This window comes from Alnus glutinosa, chromosome 5 (assembly GCF_958979055.1).
Source record: "Alnus glutinosa chromosome 5, dhAlnGlut1.1, whole genome shotgun sequence".
NCBI lineage: Eukaryota > Viridiplantae > Streptophyta > Magnoliopsida > Fagales > Betulaceae > Alnus > Alnus glutinosa.
This window is the reverse complement of record NC_084890.1, coordinates 1,757,815-1,773,562: the sequence shown is the minus strand read 5'-3', so window position 1 is coordinate 1,773,562 and position 15,748 is coordinate 1,757,815. Positions and strand designations below refer to the sequence as shown.

Here is a 15,748-nt window from a genome sequence, read left to right as displayed (position 1 = left end):
ACTCTAATAACAGAAAATCTTTATCCAAACGAAAGGTATGATTTTGTGATCTTTGACCTGTGTACTTGATTTAGACCGTTGACTGCTAGCCATTTGATATCTGCAAAGTGGGCTCACATGAATCACTGTATCCATAGAAATATAGAATATTTTGGCACGCCGGGTCGCCGAGAGCATGCTTTTGAAGGAGCTTATCAAGAATCAAGGGATAGATTTGACTTGATTTGAGTGGGATCGCTTTCATTTTAGTTTCCCATTTATATTCGAGCAGCTAATTCGATTTTATTGAATGCTAAACAATTATAATATACGCACGCAATAATGTTAGAAGTCTTTTTTGTTTTTTTTGTTTTTATTATGTTATTCCAAAAATGACGTGACTATTAAAATCATCATTGAACTTACAATTAATCAAATTTTAATAAAATTGTGATTTTAAAAGTCACTTTATTTTTTAATGGACACAAAAAAAACGAAAAAGAAACTTCTAAAATTACTTTTAATCGATCTGAATTTATGTAGTTAAAAGAATCCACGATTTCATTTCTGTTGGGTTTGTACAAAATGGAGAACTATAGTACTTCATAAGAAAAATGTTTTGGGTACTATAATTTTTAAGGGAAACTTTACGGTCATTATAGTTTCATTCTCCTCATTCAAACCACAGAAAAACTTACAGCCCCTAAAGTTTTCGGTTGAAACGGACGAGGTTAGTTTTTGAAAGTGATCAATGTAAAATAAGGCCAGGGGTTATAGAGCAGCCAATGTAGTGGAATGTAAATAAGTCGTTTATCGGAGTTACAAAGATTTTGTAAGTAAAATCAATCAGTAATTAACTTAAGTCTTTTATAAATAGTAAATAGATATCTTCGGTGTCGGATATTGTTCCATGTAGGCCGTACATAGTAGTTTTACTTTAAAGAGTTAATTACTCAAAAGATTTTTACTTCGTTATACTAAAATCTCTATATTGGTTTCGTTTTATGCTTGTTTTGATTTTGGTTATGTATCGGGGATAACCTAAGTTTTTCTATAGCACTCTTTGTTGTTCTATTTATTTATTTACCTGTAAAATAAATTCAGCTATATATATATATATATATATATATATATACCAGCTAGCTGTGCAGAGGGAAATGGTCCAAATGGATACATATAGAGCCAAAAGGGTGGAGGGAGGGCTGGCTGAAGTGGGATCCACATCCACGACAACTAGTGATCCACGAAACATTGCATGTGAAGTAGGTACGTCCGTCCATATATATATAATAGGATTTTCCAGAAAGTGTTCTTTTAATTTCCCGGTAAACAAACACCAGCTCTCCAATCAAGTTGTGCTACATGTGTGAGAAACAATTCGGATGTCCTAATTATAACTCCTAATATTGCTAATGTATCCTTGATCCTTCTAATTAACGACGACATAAGATTTTCAATGGTGAACGATGAGGACCACTGAGAAAAAAGCTATAGGAAAGGAGATAGAAGATGGAAGTGCTATCTTTATCATTTGATAACTACAATATGGATGAGCTCATGAGAAATATCAGAACCCTGAATTATTGAGAGAATATTGAAGGTGATGAAACAGAGAATATTGCGTAAAGCTAACAAAAGAAAAATTCGTAGAATGTGGGGAACTTGATCCAAAACCTTTTATTGACAGTACTGTTTGCTCCTGTTGCACATGTGCTATGTTGCGTATAAGAGACCTATGTGCTCAAGCTCAACCCTCGATCATAGAACCGGATACACAGCCCAGTAATTTTGTTGTTTGAGTTACTAATAGTTTGGATAATAAATATGAAACAACTAGCTTTTATAGTACTCACCTGCCCGAACAAGTCTCGAGGCCGGTAACTGTTGTTACACAATAATAATGAATAATATGAAATAAAAAAGAGAGAATAAGAGAAAATCAATACAGATTTACGTAATTCGGCAATGTGCCTATGTTCACAGAAGTGTGGTTATATTTAGTATATGATTTAGGATTACATAATAACATACTTATAAGAAAACTCTAATTATATGGACGTATTTTAGAGAAGCCTAAAATACTATGTACCGTACCACTATATTGGTATTTTAGTATTATTCTTTATGCTTGAGAGAATAAGAGTCACTTGTTCCAACAATCTCCACATGTTAAGAATTCAAATCCGACGGAATTGGAACCAACCCCCACCCACCCACACCCCCCCCCCCCCCCCCCCCCCAAAACTTCAATGCTGTCCCCAAAAAAGGTTAAAAAATACCTCTAAATTACTTTTCTTTTCTTTTCTTTTTTAATGAAATAGGCCTTTTAACTCTAATATTTTACCCTCAAAAAATTATTTTTATTTTTATTTTTTACTTTTTCTTCGTGCACTTAAAATTTTAATTTCACTCCTAGGATCATTCAAGTACAGGAGCCATGCAAGCATTAGTTCGTTTAATTTTGATGTTGAGCTTCTAGTACGTGTGCAAAGTTCTCCTCTCTTTGGTTGAATAAATTACCAATTCATTAAGGAAAAAAAAAAAAAGAAAAAGAAAAAAGATGACATTGACATTAGGGAATTAGCATCGTGAATTAACAACATTTCAGATTTAACGCGTAAAATATTTAATTAAAATAAAATATAAATGACGAAGACAAAATTTAAACTCAATAAATTAATTCGCTATATATACTTATCAAAATATATATATATATTAACTTGCTGTATATAATAACATGTTAAATGTAAATCAATAAAAATCTTCATTTTAAGTATTTAATTAATATTCTAACCTAGCTACGTACACAAATCTCATTTGCCCTTTCGGTTATCCATATCGCATTGGTTTTTTTACTTTGTGGCCACTTTGATGATTCATTTCCATGAGATTAATTAACCATATGTTTTATTAGAAGAAAAAAAAAAATATATATATATATATATATATATATATATATATATATATATATATATATACACATACACAAATCTGCTGATGCAAAAAAAAAAATTGTAAAAAAGTTTCGTCAACATGCATGATGTACCCATGTGACATAAATAATAATAAAATAGCATTAGATTGGAAAATATAATTAAAATAGTATTATTTTGACAAATATTTCTACAAATTAAACAGCGTTAATTTATACAAAAAGTTCCTCTTTTCAACTCATAAAGTGGTCGCAATCGGCCTGAAAGGCATTCGATCATCTTAAAGAATAGCATAAATCCTCTTGATTATCGGATAATAATATTCCCTTTTAATACAGTAGTCTCCATTAATCAAACTTTGGACTTGTGGGTTTGTTCGGATCAATTTTCAAACCAATGACCCACATTTTAATTCTCTGCGTCCTGTCATTGACTAATTATTGATTTGCCAAAAGAAAGTCTTCAATTTAACTATGGAATTTGCATCAGAAACTATGGATCTTCAAGCTGTTTTATATACGTTTCAACAGTACTATATTACTGTACTAGATTCCAAAGACAATGATAGGTAATGTCGAAAAAAAGAAAAAAAAAAAAAAAAAAAAGAAAACGCCTCACAGTGTGACACCACAGCATTTGGTGAAATCATATATATAATGCGAGAATCAATAAGAAGATGGCCTATAATTGTGACAAGTGGCATTTCATACAACAGACAAGTGTACTTATTTTTGTGTAAAAACAGTTTTCTTTTCCTAAAATATAACTGTATTTTATTTTTGTGTAAAAGCAATTTTTTTTTTTTTTTTTCTAAAAAATAACTATATCATAACTGTTATTTGTGAACCAAATATCTAAAATTAAATACACAATTTAGACGTGGTAGTGAACTAATTCAAGATCAAAAGAAGTGTCTCTTTTTACTCCAAAACTTGCGCTCCATTACAAAACGTCTATTCAATTTTTATACACACTTAAATGTAAACATCGCATCGCATACATAAAAAAACCGTTACAAATTTTTACCATTTGTTCAATTAATATTCACAGCCTGTTTATTTCTTTCTTCTTATCAATGTCTCACTACTTCTTAAATTTTTCGTATTCTTTTCGTTGAAACTTAGAAAAGATCACGGAAAAGACATTTATTTTATATTATATTACTATTTTTCATCTTTTCCTTTCTTGTTTTTATTTTAATTACGTGGTTATGTTCTTCTGTTTTTATTAGGGTTTAACCATCCGTATAGAATCTCCTCTAAAAACTCTTATTCTTTGTTCAGTTCTTATTTAAGTTTCATTATTAACTTAAGTATCGAAAACTTCTCATCAAAATGGACGGTTTTTAATAATTATTTCTCTAATTATTTTATAAGAGATCCGTCGTCGATCGGTCCAACCGTCTGAAAAACAGGAGGGCAGGTGTAGCTAACACTCGTGAGTTGTCAGAGACTATCTGTGATTGAAGATTTCTTCTTTCAATTTTTTATTTTTGAAATTGACTGAAAAGTGAATAGAGAAAGTTGAAAGCTAAGAAGGAGGTCAAATTGTCGTCAAACTCAGAGGCCCATAGCTTTCTCTTGGTTGAAACTTGAAAGTGAAACTAAAGGCCCATTGTTTAGTAACATGCAAAAAGCAGATTAGCCACAAAACCAGTGGTAAAAATAAAATCAATTGCTCTTTATATATATATATATATACATTCCCATGACCTCTTTTCATTTAAATACAAAATAACAAATTTTTAATTTAATAGACTCAATTAATTAAGAAAATTTCTTTCAATCTAATTGAAGAAAAAAAAGAAAAAACTTGATCCTTTTTCAATGGCTAGGCTAAGCTAAGACACGGGCAATCATATTTGCTTCCCACTACAGATGATTAGTCCACAAATTACTCCATTGGTACCTTTTTTTGGTACATATATATATAAAACACATTAGATTACACAAAATCTTGCAACGTACTAGAAACACACTATAATCAGCAAAAGATAACTGAGGGTCACGTGCTTTTTTAACGCGCATATTAATTGCATGCTTTTTCCCGGCCTTCCTAAAATTCTGGCATGCGTTGCCTTGTCCAATCGTCCTTCCCTGGATGCATCCTCTCAAAAACCCTTTTTTAAGGCCCCACCGGTGGAAAAAAAAGAAAAGAAAAGCTTCTTTCTTTACAGATTTTCATTTTTGATCACTGACTTGCCCACACCTCTCTTCCTTTTTAGCTCCCACCTCTTTGACAACCTTTTATGGCATGCTTTGCTTTTGTTTTTGCTTGAGACGATAATGGCAGTGTTTTTCTTAATTGTTTTTGGGTCATTGATAATGCAATATCAATGTAATTGTTAATTAACCTTTGCATATTTTGTGATTTTTTTTTATTTTTTTAAATCTCTTATCCATCTTTACCCATAGTTTATTTACCATTGAATCGATCTGTAAGACTGATACAACATATATATGTCACGAGTTTGAATATTATCTCTGTTATTTACATCATATTTTCTCACTAATGAATAAATAATTTGAACCCACACTTGAGAAAGAGTGTGTCAAAATATTAATTAAATTATTAAAATCGACATTTTTTTATTAGCCTAAATTTTTTGAATGAGTAGTAGTAATCTAATAAACCATTTTTAGGTTGTTTTGGTTTGAGCTCATGCTGCTAGTTAATTGATTTTTTTATTTTTTTTTTATTCTCATTGAATTTTCAATAAATTCTTGCTTATCCAAGAAGAGAAAGAGAAAAGCATGGCAAAAAGAAAGGCGAAAGATATCATGAGCTATATGAAATACGTGATGGATATATATATATATATATATTTACTTGATATATATATATATATATATCATCTTCTCGGTCGTCCCCTACCTCTTTTGATCATTTCTCACTTTCTTTTGGTTGGTTACTATTGTATTCCCTCCTTTGTTTCGGATGAGAGAGAGAGAGCCCCTGTAGTCTGTGAGTCTGTGAGTCTGTGACTGACATCTTTGGTGGTTGCATATAAAATATGTGCATGTCTATGTCTATATATATCATAATATGATCAAGTTAATTATAATGGCAACATTTACTCAGGACATATATATATAGAGAGAGAGCACATGCAGTATTATAGTACTACTGGTGTCTGATGTTAACAGCAGCACCTGGCGAAAGAGAAAATATCCAAGTGGAGATGCTTTAATCTCGATCTCTTATTCTTCACTAGCTAGACACTAATAATATATCAGTGATAATGTTTTTAATTATTGTTAGCCACAAATATTATTATCAAAGGTTGTCTTCACATTATCTAGGGGAGACACCTAGCTTTACACAACCATAGAAGTTTTTTTTTTTTCTTCTTCTGTAGTTTATCGGTTTATCCTTCCTTGTCGACAGAGATATCTTAATTGAGCAAATCCAAACAAGGGAAAGAGGATGGCTCTGTGCGTACTGGAAAAAAGTAGCAGCCAACCTGTGGGGTTGATTAAGTCTCAAGAAAGCAAGGAAGTGAACAGCCACCATAGATGGTCCCACTCCCACCCAAACACCAAGAACAAAGATCATGGACATCATGGTCATTGGTCACACAGCCTCAAAAAACAAAGATGGTAGGGGTCCATCAATATGTGCTCACATTCATGCTCCACGACTCCTGTTTCTTTAACCTAAATTTGGAGATTCATATATATATATATAAAACTTTTAAAGATATTTATATACATGGGCTTCTAAGGGTGCCCTAAGGGTGCTTGTTTCTTTCTTTATATATAATTTCATTCCTTCCCCATTATATATATATACACTTTTTGTTCAAAGCTAGCCAACTATCCAAGTGCTTCCCTGGAAAGAAGGAATAGTACTGTTGTTAGTTCTCATAGGCAGATCGGATAGAAGAATCAACCAATTATTGTAGCTTGGCGCAGAAATAAAAAATTATTGCAGCTAGCTTGCCTACCAGGATCTAAGAAAGTGGTACAATTCTGCAAGCAACTTAGCCCCAAGATTTAATGTAAAGACGCCCAATAATCTATTCAAAGTATGCTTACGTCACAGTTCATGTAATTAAGTTGGGTGTGTTCGTCAGATTTTCTAATAATTTATTATCGGGATTGTTAATGATGGATGTGTAAATGAGAAAGAGCTCCTGAGTTTATTGATTTGTCCTAACAAGTCTAGGGCATCATGCCCTTGTAAATATTATTTTTTATTTATTGTTCGATATACTAGCATATGAAATGTATAATAATAGGTCTCAAAATTAGGAATTTATAATAGGACCTATCATTCATGTGAGAGAAAGAATTACTAGCTTATAAAATATTAAATAATTCTCATAATAGAAGCTACATATGTATGCTGACAAATATATAATTAAATGAAGAACTTTGAGTCATAATTTATGCTATCTCTCTCAAGTGAGTCAATTAGTATAAGTAATGATCAAGTGATATTCAAATCCTCTACCTCATGTGTTATTTATTTTCTCAATAATGCTATCAAACATTAGTTTACGATTCAAAAGTCCAAAAGAAGTTTTAGACAAAGTTTTCTTTTAAATGGAGTTGAAAAAAAATTCTTTCAATCCAATCTATTAAACTGACATATATCCTTAGAATATTTAATTTAATTCCCACATGCATGTATTTTATTTGGACGGTCTATTAAACTGAAGGAATGCTAGAACATCTCCTTGTGTTCTCCTGGAATAGCATAGATGTAATTTTTTTGATTAAAAAATTACATCTATGCCATCTAAAAGGACATAGATGTAATTTTTTAATTACATCTATGCCATTGCAGGAGAACACCAGGAGATGTTCTAGCATTTCTCATTAAACTGATATGTGTTCTTAGAGCATGTGAGAATCTTATCCTCTAAAGACAGATGCTTTTTTTTTTTCAAATGAAAAAAAAAAAAAAAAATCTTCCAACTTAATTAATTTAAATGAAAATTTTGCCCAGTTTTTTTTTTTTTTTTTAGATATATAGATATATATTTGCCAATAAGTAAGCTTGGCTCTACATGGTGAAAAATATTTATGGCTTTTTTTTTTTTTCTTTTCGTCTTGAAATTAAAGCCTTTTATAACTATTTAATTAAAATTCGTCCCTTTTTCTTTCAGAGTGGGGCAATCTTTCTTTTTTTTTTTATAGAGAAAGTACTTCGTAAGTCCCCACCACTTAAGCTAGTTTTACATCTTTGCCACTCCCTCCAGGCCTATAAATTGCCACCAGTGCCCTGTTTTCAATACAAAGTATAAGAAAGTGAGAGCAAGAGGTGGAAGAAAGAAAAGAGAGAATGGAGACTTTCCCAGTTATTAACATGGAGAAGCTTAAAGGTGAAGAGAGAGGAGCAACCATGAAATTGATAGAAGATGCTTGTGAGAACTGGGGCTTCTTTGAGGTACTAGAATAGTTAGATATTATCATATGATTCATATTACTATCTGCTAATATTCTTTTGAAGTTTGTCTGAAGCAATTATGTTTTGAAACCTTTGCTAACTTCTCTTTTGGTTGTTCTTTATAGTTGGTGAATCATGGGATTTCTCATGATTTGATGGACACTCTGGAGAAGCTGACAAAGGATCATTACAGCAAGTGTATGGAGGAAAGGTTCAAGGAAATGGTGGCAAGTAAGGGTCTAGAGGCTGCTCAATCTGAAGTCAATGACATGGACTGGGAAAGCACCTTCTTCTTGCGCCACCTTCCGGCCTCGAACATGTCCGAAATCCCTGATCTTGATGAAGATTATAGGTTACAACTACAACTCGTTTTTTTCTGAAAGTAGTTGTATAGCAGAATATACCATGTTAAGGGCCACCAAGAGTACTTATAGTTGTTCTGTGACCAATTTCAGGAAGGCAATGAAGGAATTTGTAGTGGATTTAGAGAAACTGGCTGAGCAACTCTTGGACCTGCTGTGTGAGAATCTTGGGCTGGAGAAAGGATACCTGAAGAAGTCCTTTTATGGGTCCAAAGGGCCAACTTTTGGCACCAAAGTCAGCAACTACCCTCCTTGCCCCAAACCAGAGCTCATCAAGGGCCTCCGCGCCCACACCGATGCCGGCGGCCTCATCCTTCTCTTCCAAGATGACAAGGTCAGCGGGCTCCAGCTTCTCAAGGATGGCAAATGGATTGATGTTCCCCCAATGCGTCACTCCATTGTCATCAACCTTGGTGACCAACTTGAGGTATACTTGCATTTACACAATTTCATTTTGTCCAAACGATTTTAGAATGTAGTACAGACGATGTAGTAATTGGGATGTCTTAGCATTTCCTAAGATGTTTCTTTGTTGTTCCTTGGTGAAGGTCATTACCAATGGCAAATACAAGAGTGTGCTGCATCGTGTGAATGTTCAACCAGACGGTAATAGAATGTCCCTAGCATCATTCTACAACCCCGGCAGTGACGCCGTTATCTATCCGGCACCGGCATTGGTGGAGAAAGAAGTTGAGAAAGGCCTAGTGTACCCGAAGTTTGTGTTCGAAGACTATATGAAGCTCTATGCCGGCCTGAAGTTCCAGGCTAAGGAGCCAAGGTTCGAAGCCATGAAGGGCATGGAGTCCACCGTCAAGCTGGGTCCTATTGCCACTGCCTGAACCCACCTCTCATGCATGACAGATAGCAAATGGGTTTTATGGGAGTGTTTATGTGAATAATAGTGTCCTAGCTATTGAGCCTGGCTGTTTCTTTGTTGAGTACTGAGTTTTAAGTTCGTGGTTTAGGTGTGCTTTAATTTGCTATATGCTTCTTCAATAGTTCCTGTGATGTTATGTATGTGCTGCTGCTGTTTATCAGATTTACTGTTTAGAATGACTTATCCCTTTTGATAAGAAATTGTCTCAAGATTCTGTTGGGGGTATAATGCTTCATAACATATTTTTGGAATCCAAATCAGAATCAATGCCTTACAAAAGGAAGGTGTAAATTAAATATTGCAGACCATCTATAAAGGGTAAAACTGGTTCCAAGCTTAAAGCTGCCCTAAAATGACCATCTAATTTTCATTCATAGAATCTTGAAGGTGGAATTATTGAGTTTAAAGAAACTCTGCTCTGGAAAAAGAGGACATTTCGGGACAAAGAACCGCTGAATGATTGTCCTGTTCTCTGACCTTTGTCTTCCATATGCCCATAAATGTGCTTTCCTCGCTAGATTTCAATATCCACATAAAAATTTTAGAAAACAAAAAAAAATCTGCAAGTGGAATACTAATAATATAAAAAAAAATACTATTTAGTAAACTGCAATACGACTAGGATGACCTAACAGTAAAAAATCAACTATTAAATTTTCACTGTCACGTCATCACAGTTATATACCATTACTCTAAAATATATATATATATATATATATGCAAAAACTCAGGGAAGTGTCACCATAAAGTAATTAAATTGAGATTCACTGTTATTAAGTCAGCCCGAACACTCTAATTTCACAAAGCCGGGCTAATAAGTAATATCCGTATCCTCATCCAAAGTAATGATTATGTAACACCTAATGGCACACAAGTAGGTAACTTTTGTTGATACCACTAAATCATTGATTACGGTTTCCCACCAATACGAGGGGCCCAGGTTCTGGTAAGCCTCATTCTATTGGATAGTTAGGATACAGAAAGCAGTAGTCATTATTAATTGAAATGATGTAAGGAAATAGATAGTGGTCCGTTTTCAGTATCCTTATAAACTATATCAAGTATTCTCCTGAGTGTCCGAAAGGGCAATAATAAAAAAACTGAACCCCGTATCAGCTGTACTGAAAAATACCTGGAAACCAGATGAGTATAAAGAAATCAAGGATTTCAGTAGGGAAGCAGGGATCACAATAGCCACAAGCAAAAACAAATGAAGAGACACTAAAGGGGCAAACACTTGAACCATAATTCTTAGTAAACACAACTGAAAAGTATGCTTCTGGATCAGGTGACTTAAAAGAACTACTGCTACTGCTTTTGAACCATAACTATATCAGTACACACTAAACACAACTGAAAAGTATGCTACTGGATCAGGTTTACTTAAAGAACCATTGCTACTGCTTTCGTCCGACTCGGAACACTAGATACAGAAACAACATACAACTGAGGCAGGGAAACAAATTCCTAGAGTGAAGTAGAATCAAATAATTCAGGGTATCTGTTCTATTTCTCGAAAAAGAAATAATCATCTCAATCAACAAAACAATGGGTACATGACCATGAGCAATGTTGCATCTTGTCAGCAAACCACCAACAGCGATTCAAAGAACCGGCCCAAAGGCTTTAACTTATGGGGTGTAAAATCTAATACAAATATCATGCCGCATGACTGATATAAAAGGCATAGATTGTCATAATCAAAGGAAAGTATGCAGATTATTAAAATTAGCAATTGTATGAAAGGCTTGTGCTATCAACACCCTGTTTCAGTATTACTCAACTAGTTTAGTTTCCATTGGTGACAAATGAAAGGATAGTCATGTAACAATTGAGTATCAATATAAAGATAACTCCATCAGAGACCAAACTAGACGGAGTTAAGATGAGATAAGACACGACTTAGATTGGTCATCATGTGCAGCAAAATCCACTAGGTGCATCAATAAGGAGTGACAAATCTTATCAGCCCTCAATAAAGTGGAATGGCAGATAGCAGGCACATAGTTGAATAAAGTTCAATCCAGCTCTGCTTGTATCTATCGATCTTAGCATGTTCTCAGTCAAAATCTAGCATGAACATACTAGCGTATTTTAAATATTTCAGCCAATAAATATATATACAGTGTAAGATCCACAGGTTATTTTTCAACTGACAAATGCGAGAACATCTAGTTTCAATGCACAATCCACAAATATATGTGGACATGTTCAGAACCCAAAAAATCTGAATCAAGGTAAGAGTGCTGCTTTAGTGATATCACCTACAAATACATCGTATGCACCAAAAGTAAAGTAACCATAAAAAAGGCCATCATTCTACCAATAAGTCTCTTCTTAAGCATTTTAAGTCACTTTCATAGATTACGTCCCATCATACTATTTTATTTCATACCATCATCCGTAAGTGCAAAGATGATGGATCACTGCCCCCAGGAGCTTAAAAAAATCATAAACTAAAATGTATGGGTAAGGACCACCAGCCAATATAACCAAGTGGTGCCTCTCCCCTCCTGTTCAAGTGACGAGCAAGTAGATGGATTTGATAAGAGGGGTGTTGGCAGATTGTCTTTTTTTTTTTCCCCACCATTTTCTGTTTGGGGTATGGTGGGGACGAGGGGATTGCGTGACTTATGTTGTGCTATTCCATTAAAAAGAACCAAATCCTTAGTGCTACAGCTCACCAATGAAACTAGTTGATGAAAACAGATTATGAATGTGCAATGCAGTGAATGAAATAAGTCCAAACAACGATATAGACCAAGTCCCACTTCAGAATGGCAAGGCCAAAATCAGACCCTTAGCAAATAAATTGTTTATTGAAAACTCATTAGTATTGAAACAATGTTAAATGTCACCTTGAAAATTATCATGGAGAACTCAAAGCACAAAATCTTTGGAGTAAACAGACACTTAATGTTGGCACCCGATTTTTCAAAAACAAAGGAAAAGAACTCTAGAATTCCACCATTTTGATATAAGAAAAGAAGCATTTCATTTCTCCAATTCAAACTCATGCTTAAATGAGAAAATCTGAAGGTAAGCTGCGTCACAGATGGATAGTATCTCTCCATATCACTTGCCCAATGCTTGATCAACTACTTCATTCTTAGCTTCATCAGTCACAACCTTTTTCTCATCCCTTTCAACTGCATCTCCATTAGAGCAGTGGTTCTTCAGAACTGTCGAAATGTCAGCCTCAGAAGCTCCAGCAAGCTTAAAGCGCTCAACAGCAGCATCTAGGTTTTCCTTCCAACCACCCATCCCCAATTTGCATTCAACTTGGGATCGCTCAAAAAGCATGTTACCCCAGAAGAGATGTATCTGTGATCTCATCACAGCTGCTTGTTCTGCTGCTTCATCTGCTAAAATTTCACCCTGACTGCTAAGGCTAGAGGGCTCACCTTCAGCATTACTTCCTTGTTTCTTCCTTCTTTTCAATAACTCTTCCTTCTTACTTGCACTTGGATCTTTTAGCTCATTTGCTCTCTGCTCCTCCAGCTTCTCCCACATCTCAGTTGCAGCCTTCATCTTTTCCTCTGCACTGTCAAAAAGTTTAAGAGTTTCGGCAGAATCCCAACTAGAAAGATCCATCTTCTTGGCAAGTGCAAATGACCAATGAAGTTTGGCCATTTCAAATTGCTGCTGCCCAAGAGCCAGCAACCCCTCATAAAAGTCCGGTTTAATCAGGAGTGCCTCCTCATACTTCTCTCTGGCCAGAGAATATCTTCCCTTAACCCAGTCATAAGCCACATGAAGTTGTGCTGCCACTACCTCCTTTCCAGCAGATTCATCTAAGGGAATGCGTTTCCTTGCTGCACACATATGAACATTTCCCCAATTGAAGAAAGCCAAAGCAGCTACCTCCTGGAACTTAGCAGCAGCCTTGTCAAAAAGACCTTGCGCTTCTTCACTTGTCACCGTCTCCTCAAGTGCCTCAGAACAGAGCTCCATCCCCAGCTCATGCAAGTCAATATGAGCATCTGGGTCAATGCCAACATGAGTGCGAAAAAGCTGAGCAAATTCAAACAACCAATCATCCATCTCCACTTCCTTGCTCTCAGGATCTTCTGCTACCGATTTCTCCTTCTGAGCCTCATTCTCTATCTTATTGATTCCTGTATCAGCAGGTTCCAACACAGATTCACCAAGTGATGAATTATAGCCACTTTCATCTCCCTTGTTTCCCTCGCTCTCCATATCCTTCTCCTCCTCTTCTTCCAATAAAGGTGGCTCCTGCTCGGGACCCACCTCCACAATATGCAATCTCAACATCCCGATTGAGTCTGTCTTATCTGTTTCAGGATCCTTTGGGATGAGGTTATCCACAAAAGACTCTGCCGATCTAAGTTCCCCTGAACAGGTTATAGTCACCAAATCACCATCATTATCCTTATACTTGATCAAAACTGATTTTGATGATGGGAACCTTTTGCCCACAATCTCCCTTAACACTCTGAAAGTGCATTTCACTGGCATCTGGGCAAGCCTTATGTCGTGATCATAAACAAGCTTCAACGGCCTCCACTGGATTGCAGCCTCTGGAGTCTGCCCACGCAATGACACCGATGAAAGAGATGAATTTTCCTTCCGGTTATCCTTGCTTGGATTGGCAGGTTTTGAAGAACCACTTGAAGGCTTCAACACGAGCTTGGGCAACTGTACTTTAGACTCTGGACCATTTTCTGTGGGTAAAACAGTTTGGGGCCTCTCTGGCTTATGATTTGGCAATATGACTGATCCCCCTGCTGTGGTAGTTGCCTTCTTTGGTACTGGTCGGGCAGGCAAACAAGGCCCTAAGCCACCAACTGGGGCACCACGAACTGCAGAAGCCCCGAGGGCAGCAGGTGACGGGCGGCTCTGGAGATCCTGCTGTGCCTCCTGGCGAGGACCCAATGCTGTCCTCAACCTCCGGGCAAACTCCAAAGCATCCCCATTATTTGGGTCTGCCCCCAATAACACCTGCACATCCTGCATCGCCATTTCATACTTCCCTATTGCCTCAAGTGCCTTAGCCCTCCTAAGGATAGCCCGGACGAAACGGGGCTGGACCTGAAGCGCCATAGTACACTCAGCAATCACTGCCTCATAGTCTATAGGCTTCATTTGCATCAAACAAGCCGCTCTATTGCTATGAAACACAGCTCGGTCCGGATGGGTTTTTGGAGTAAGTTTAAGAGCATTATCATACTGCTCGAGAGCACCCACATAGTCCTTACTTGTAAACCTGTCATTCCCTTCTTGTTTGAGCTCATGGGCTCTTTTCAAAAAGACCGAAGAGTCTAAATCAACGCCGCCATTAGCATTTGGAGCTGAATTATCCGCTGACACTTGGTTTGCACCACCCTTCTTCTTCCTAGCCCCTCCTGATTTCCCCATATAAATTATAAATCTCTCTCTCCCCCTTCCTCTCTTTCTCTCAAACACACAAATATATAATTATCTATTTTATCTAAATGAAAGATAAAGCAGAAAGCTTGCAGGATTTTCAAGAAGAATCTACGTTGAATGAACAAGGAGAGAGAAAAAAGGGGTACTTACAATTACAAATGAGGAGCTCAAAGTTGGAAGCTTTCTGTGAAGATTTTTCTTTCTGTGTGATTGGCCTGTGGAGTCCCAAAAGAGCCCCAGAAGATGGGTTGGGAAGAAGATGGATTGGTTGGGTATTTGTGGAAATGTTTGGGTGCTCTCAGTGTACGAGAGAGATGGAAATGGAAGATGGGGTTTTTGGGAAGTCACTTGGGATGAAACCCTAGATGGTGAGATCAGAATCTTATGCGATTTTGGACACTTTTGGTAATCGAAGATGGAGCCTACTTCTACCTGGTCATCCTCAGCCGTTCATCTGTAGAATGTTTGTTTCAAACTTCCATCGTTTACTACTTCAAACCCTTCCCCTTCATGGTGGATTGGTGGATATTTATCACATCAAACACGGGCCAGGGGATCCAAATGAATCCCTGCTCTTAAATTTGACGCGTGGCAGATAAAATTGCTTTCTGGAGTCATTGTTCTTTTTTAGATAATTTCCCCGTGTCATGAATTGATTTTGTACCCTTGCATGCGTACACACAGGGGTATAATGGAGATAATAAAGTGATGGGGGGTATTATAGGCTTATAGCTTTTATTATCAATTTCACATTCTCAGAGCAGATCCAACTTACATGCCGTAGTTTTTCACAAAACGGTACCGTTTTCGAC

General features: G+C 36.1%; 2 protein-coding genes across 2 annotated transcripts; one reads left to right on the top strand and one right to left on the bottom strand.

Annotated features, from left to right (window-relative positions):
- Positions 1 to 8,154: 8,154 nt before the first annotated feature.
- Positions 8,155 to 9,745, top strand: LOC133869516 (1-aminocyclopropane-1-carboxylate oxidase). Its single transcript, XM_062306544.1, has 4 exons — positions 8,155 to 8,306; positions 8,432 to 8,658; positions 8,762 to 9,095; positions 9,217 to 9,745. The coding sequence occupies exons 1-4, from the start codon at positions 8,202 to 8,204 to the stop codon at positions 9,505 to 9,507; spliced, it is 957 nt and encodes a 318-aa protein (XP_062162528.1). The 5' UTR covers positions 8,155 to 8,201; the 3' UTR covers positions 9,508 to 9,745.
- A 2,600-nt stretch (positions 9,746 to 12,345) lies between these two features.
- Positions 12,346 to 15,092, bottom strand: LOC133869515 (protein CLMP1). Its single transcript, XM_062306542.1, has one exon. The coding sequence runs from the start codon at positions 14,922 to 14,924 to the stop codon at positions 12,621 to 12,623; it is 2,304 nt and encodes a 767-aa protein (XP_062162526.1). The 5' UTR covers positions 14,925 to 15,092; the 3' UTR covers positions 12,346 to 12,620.
- Positions 15,093 to 15,748: the final 656 nt, after the last annotated feature.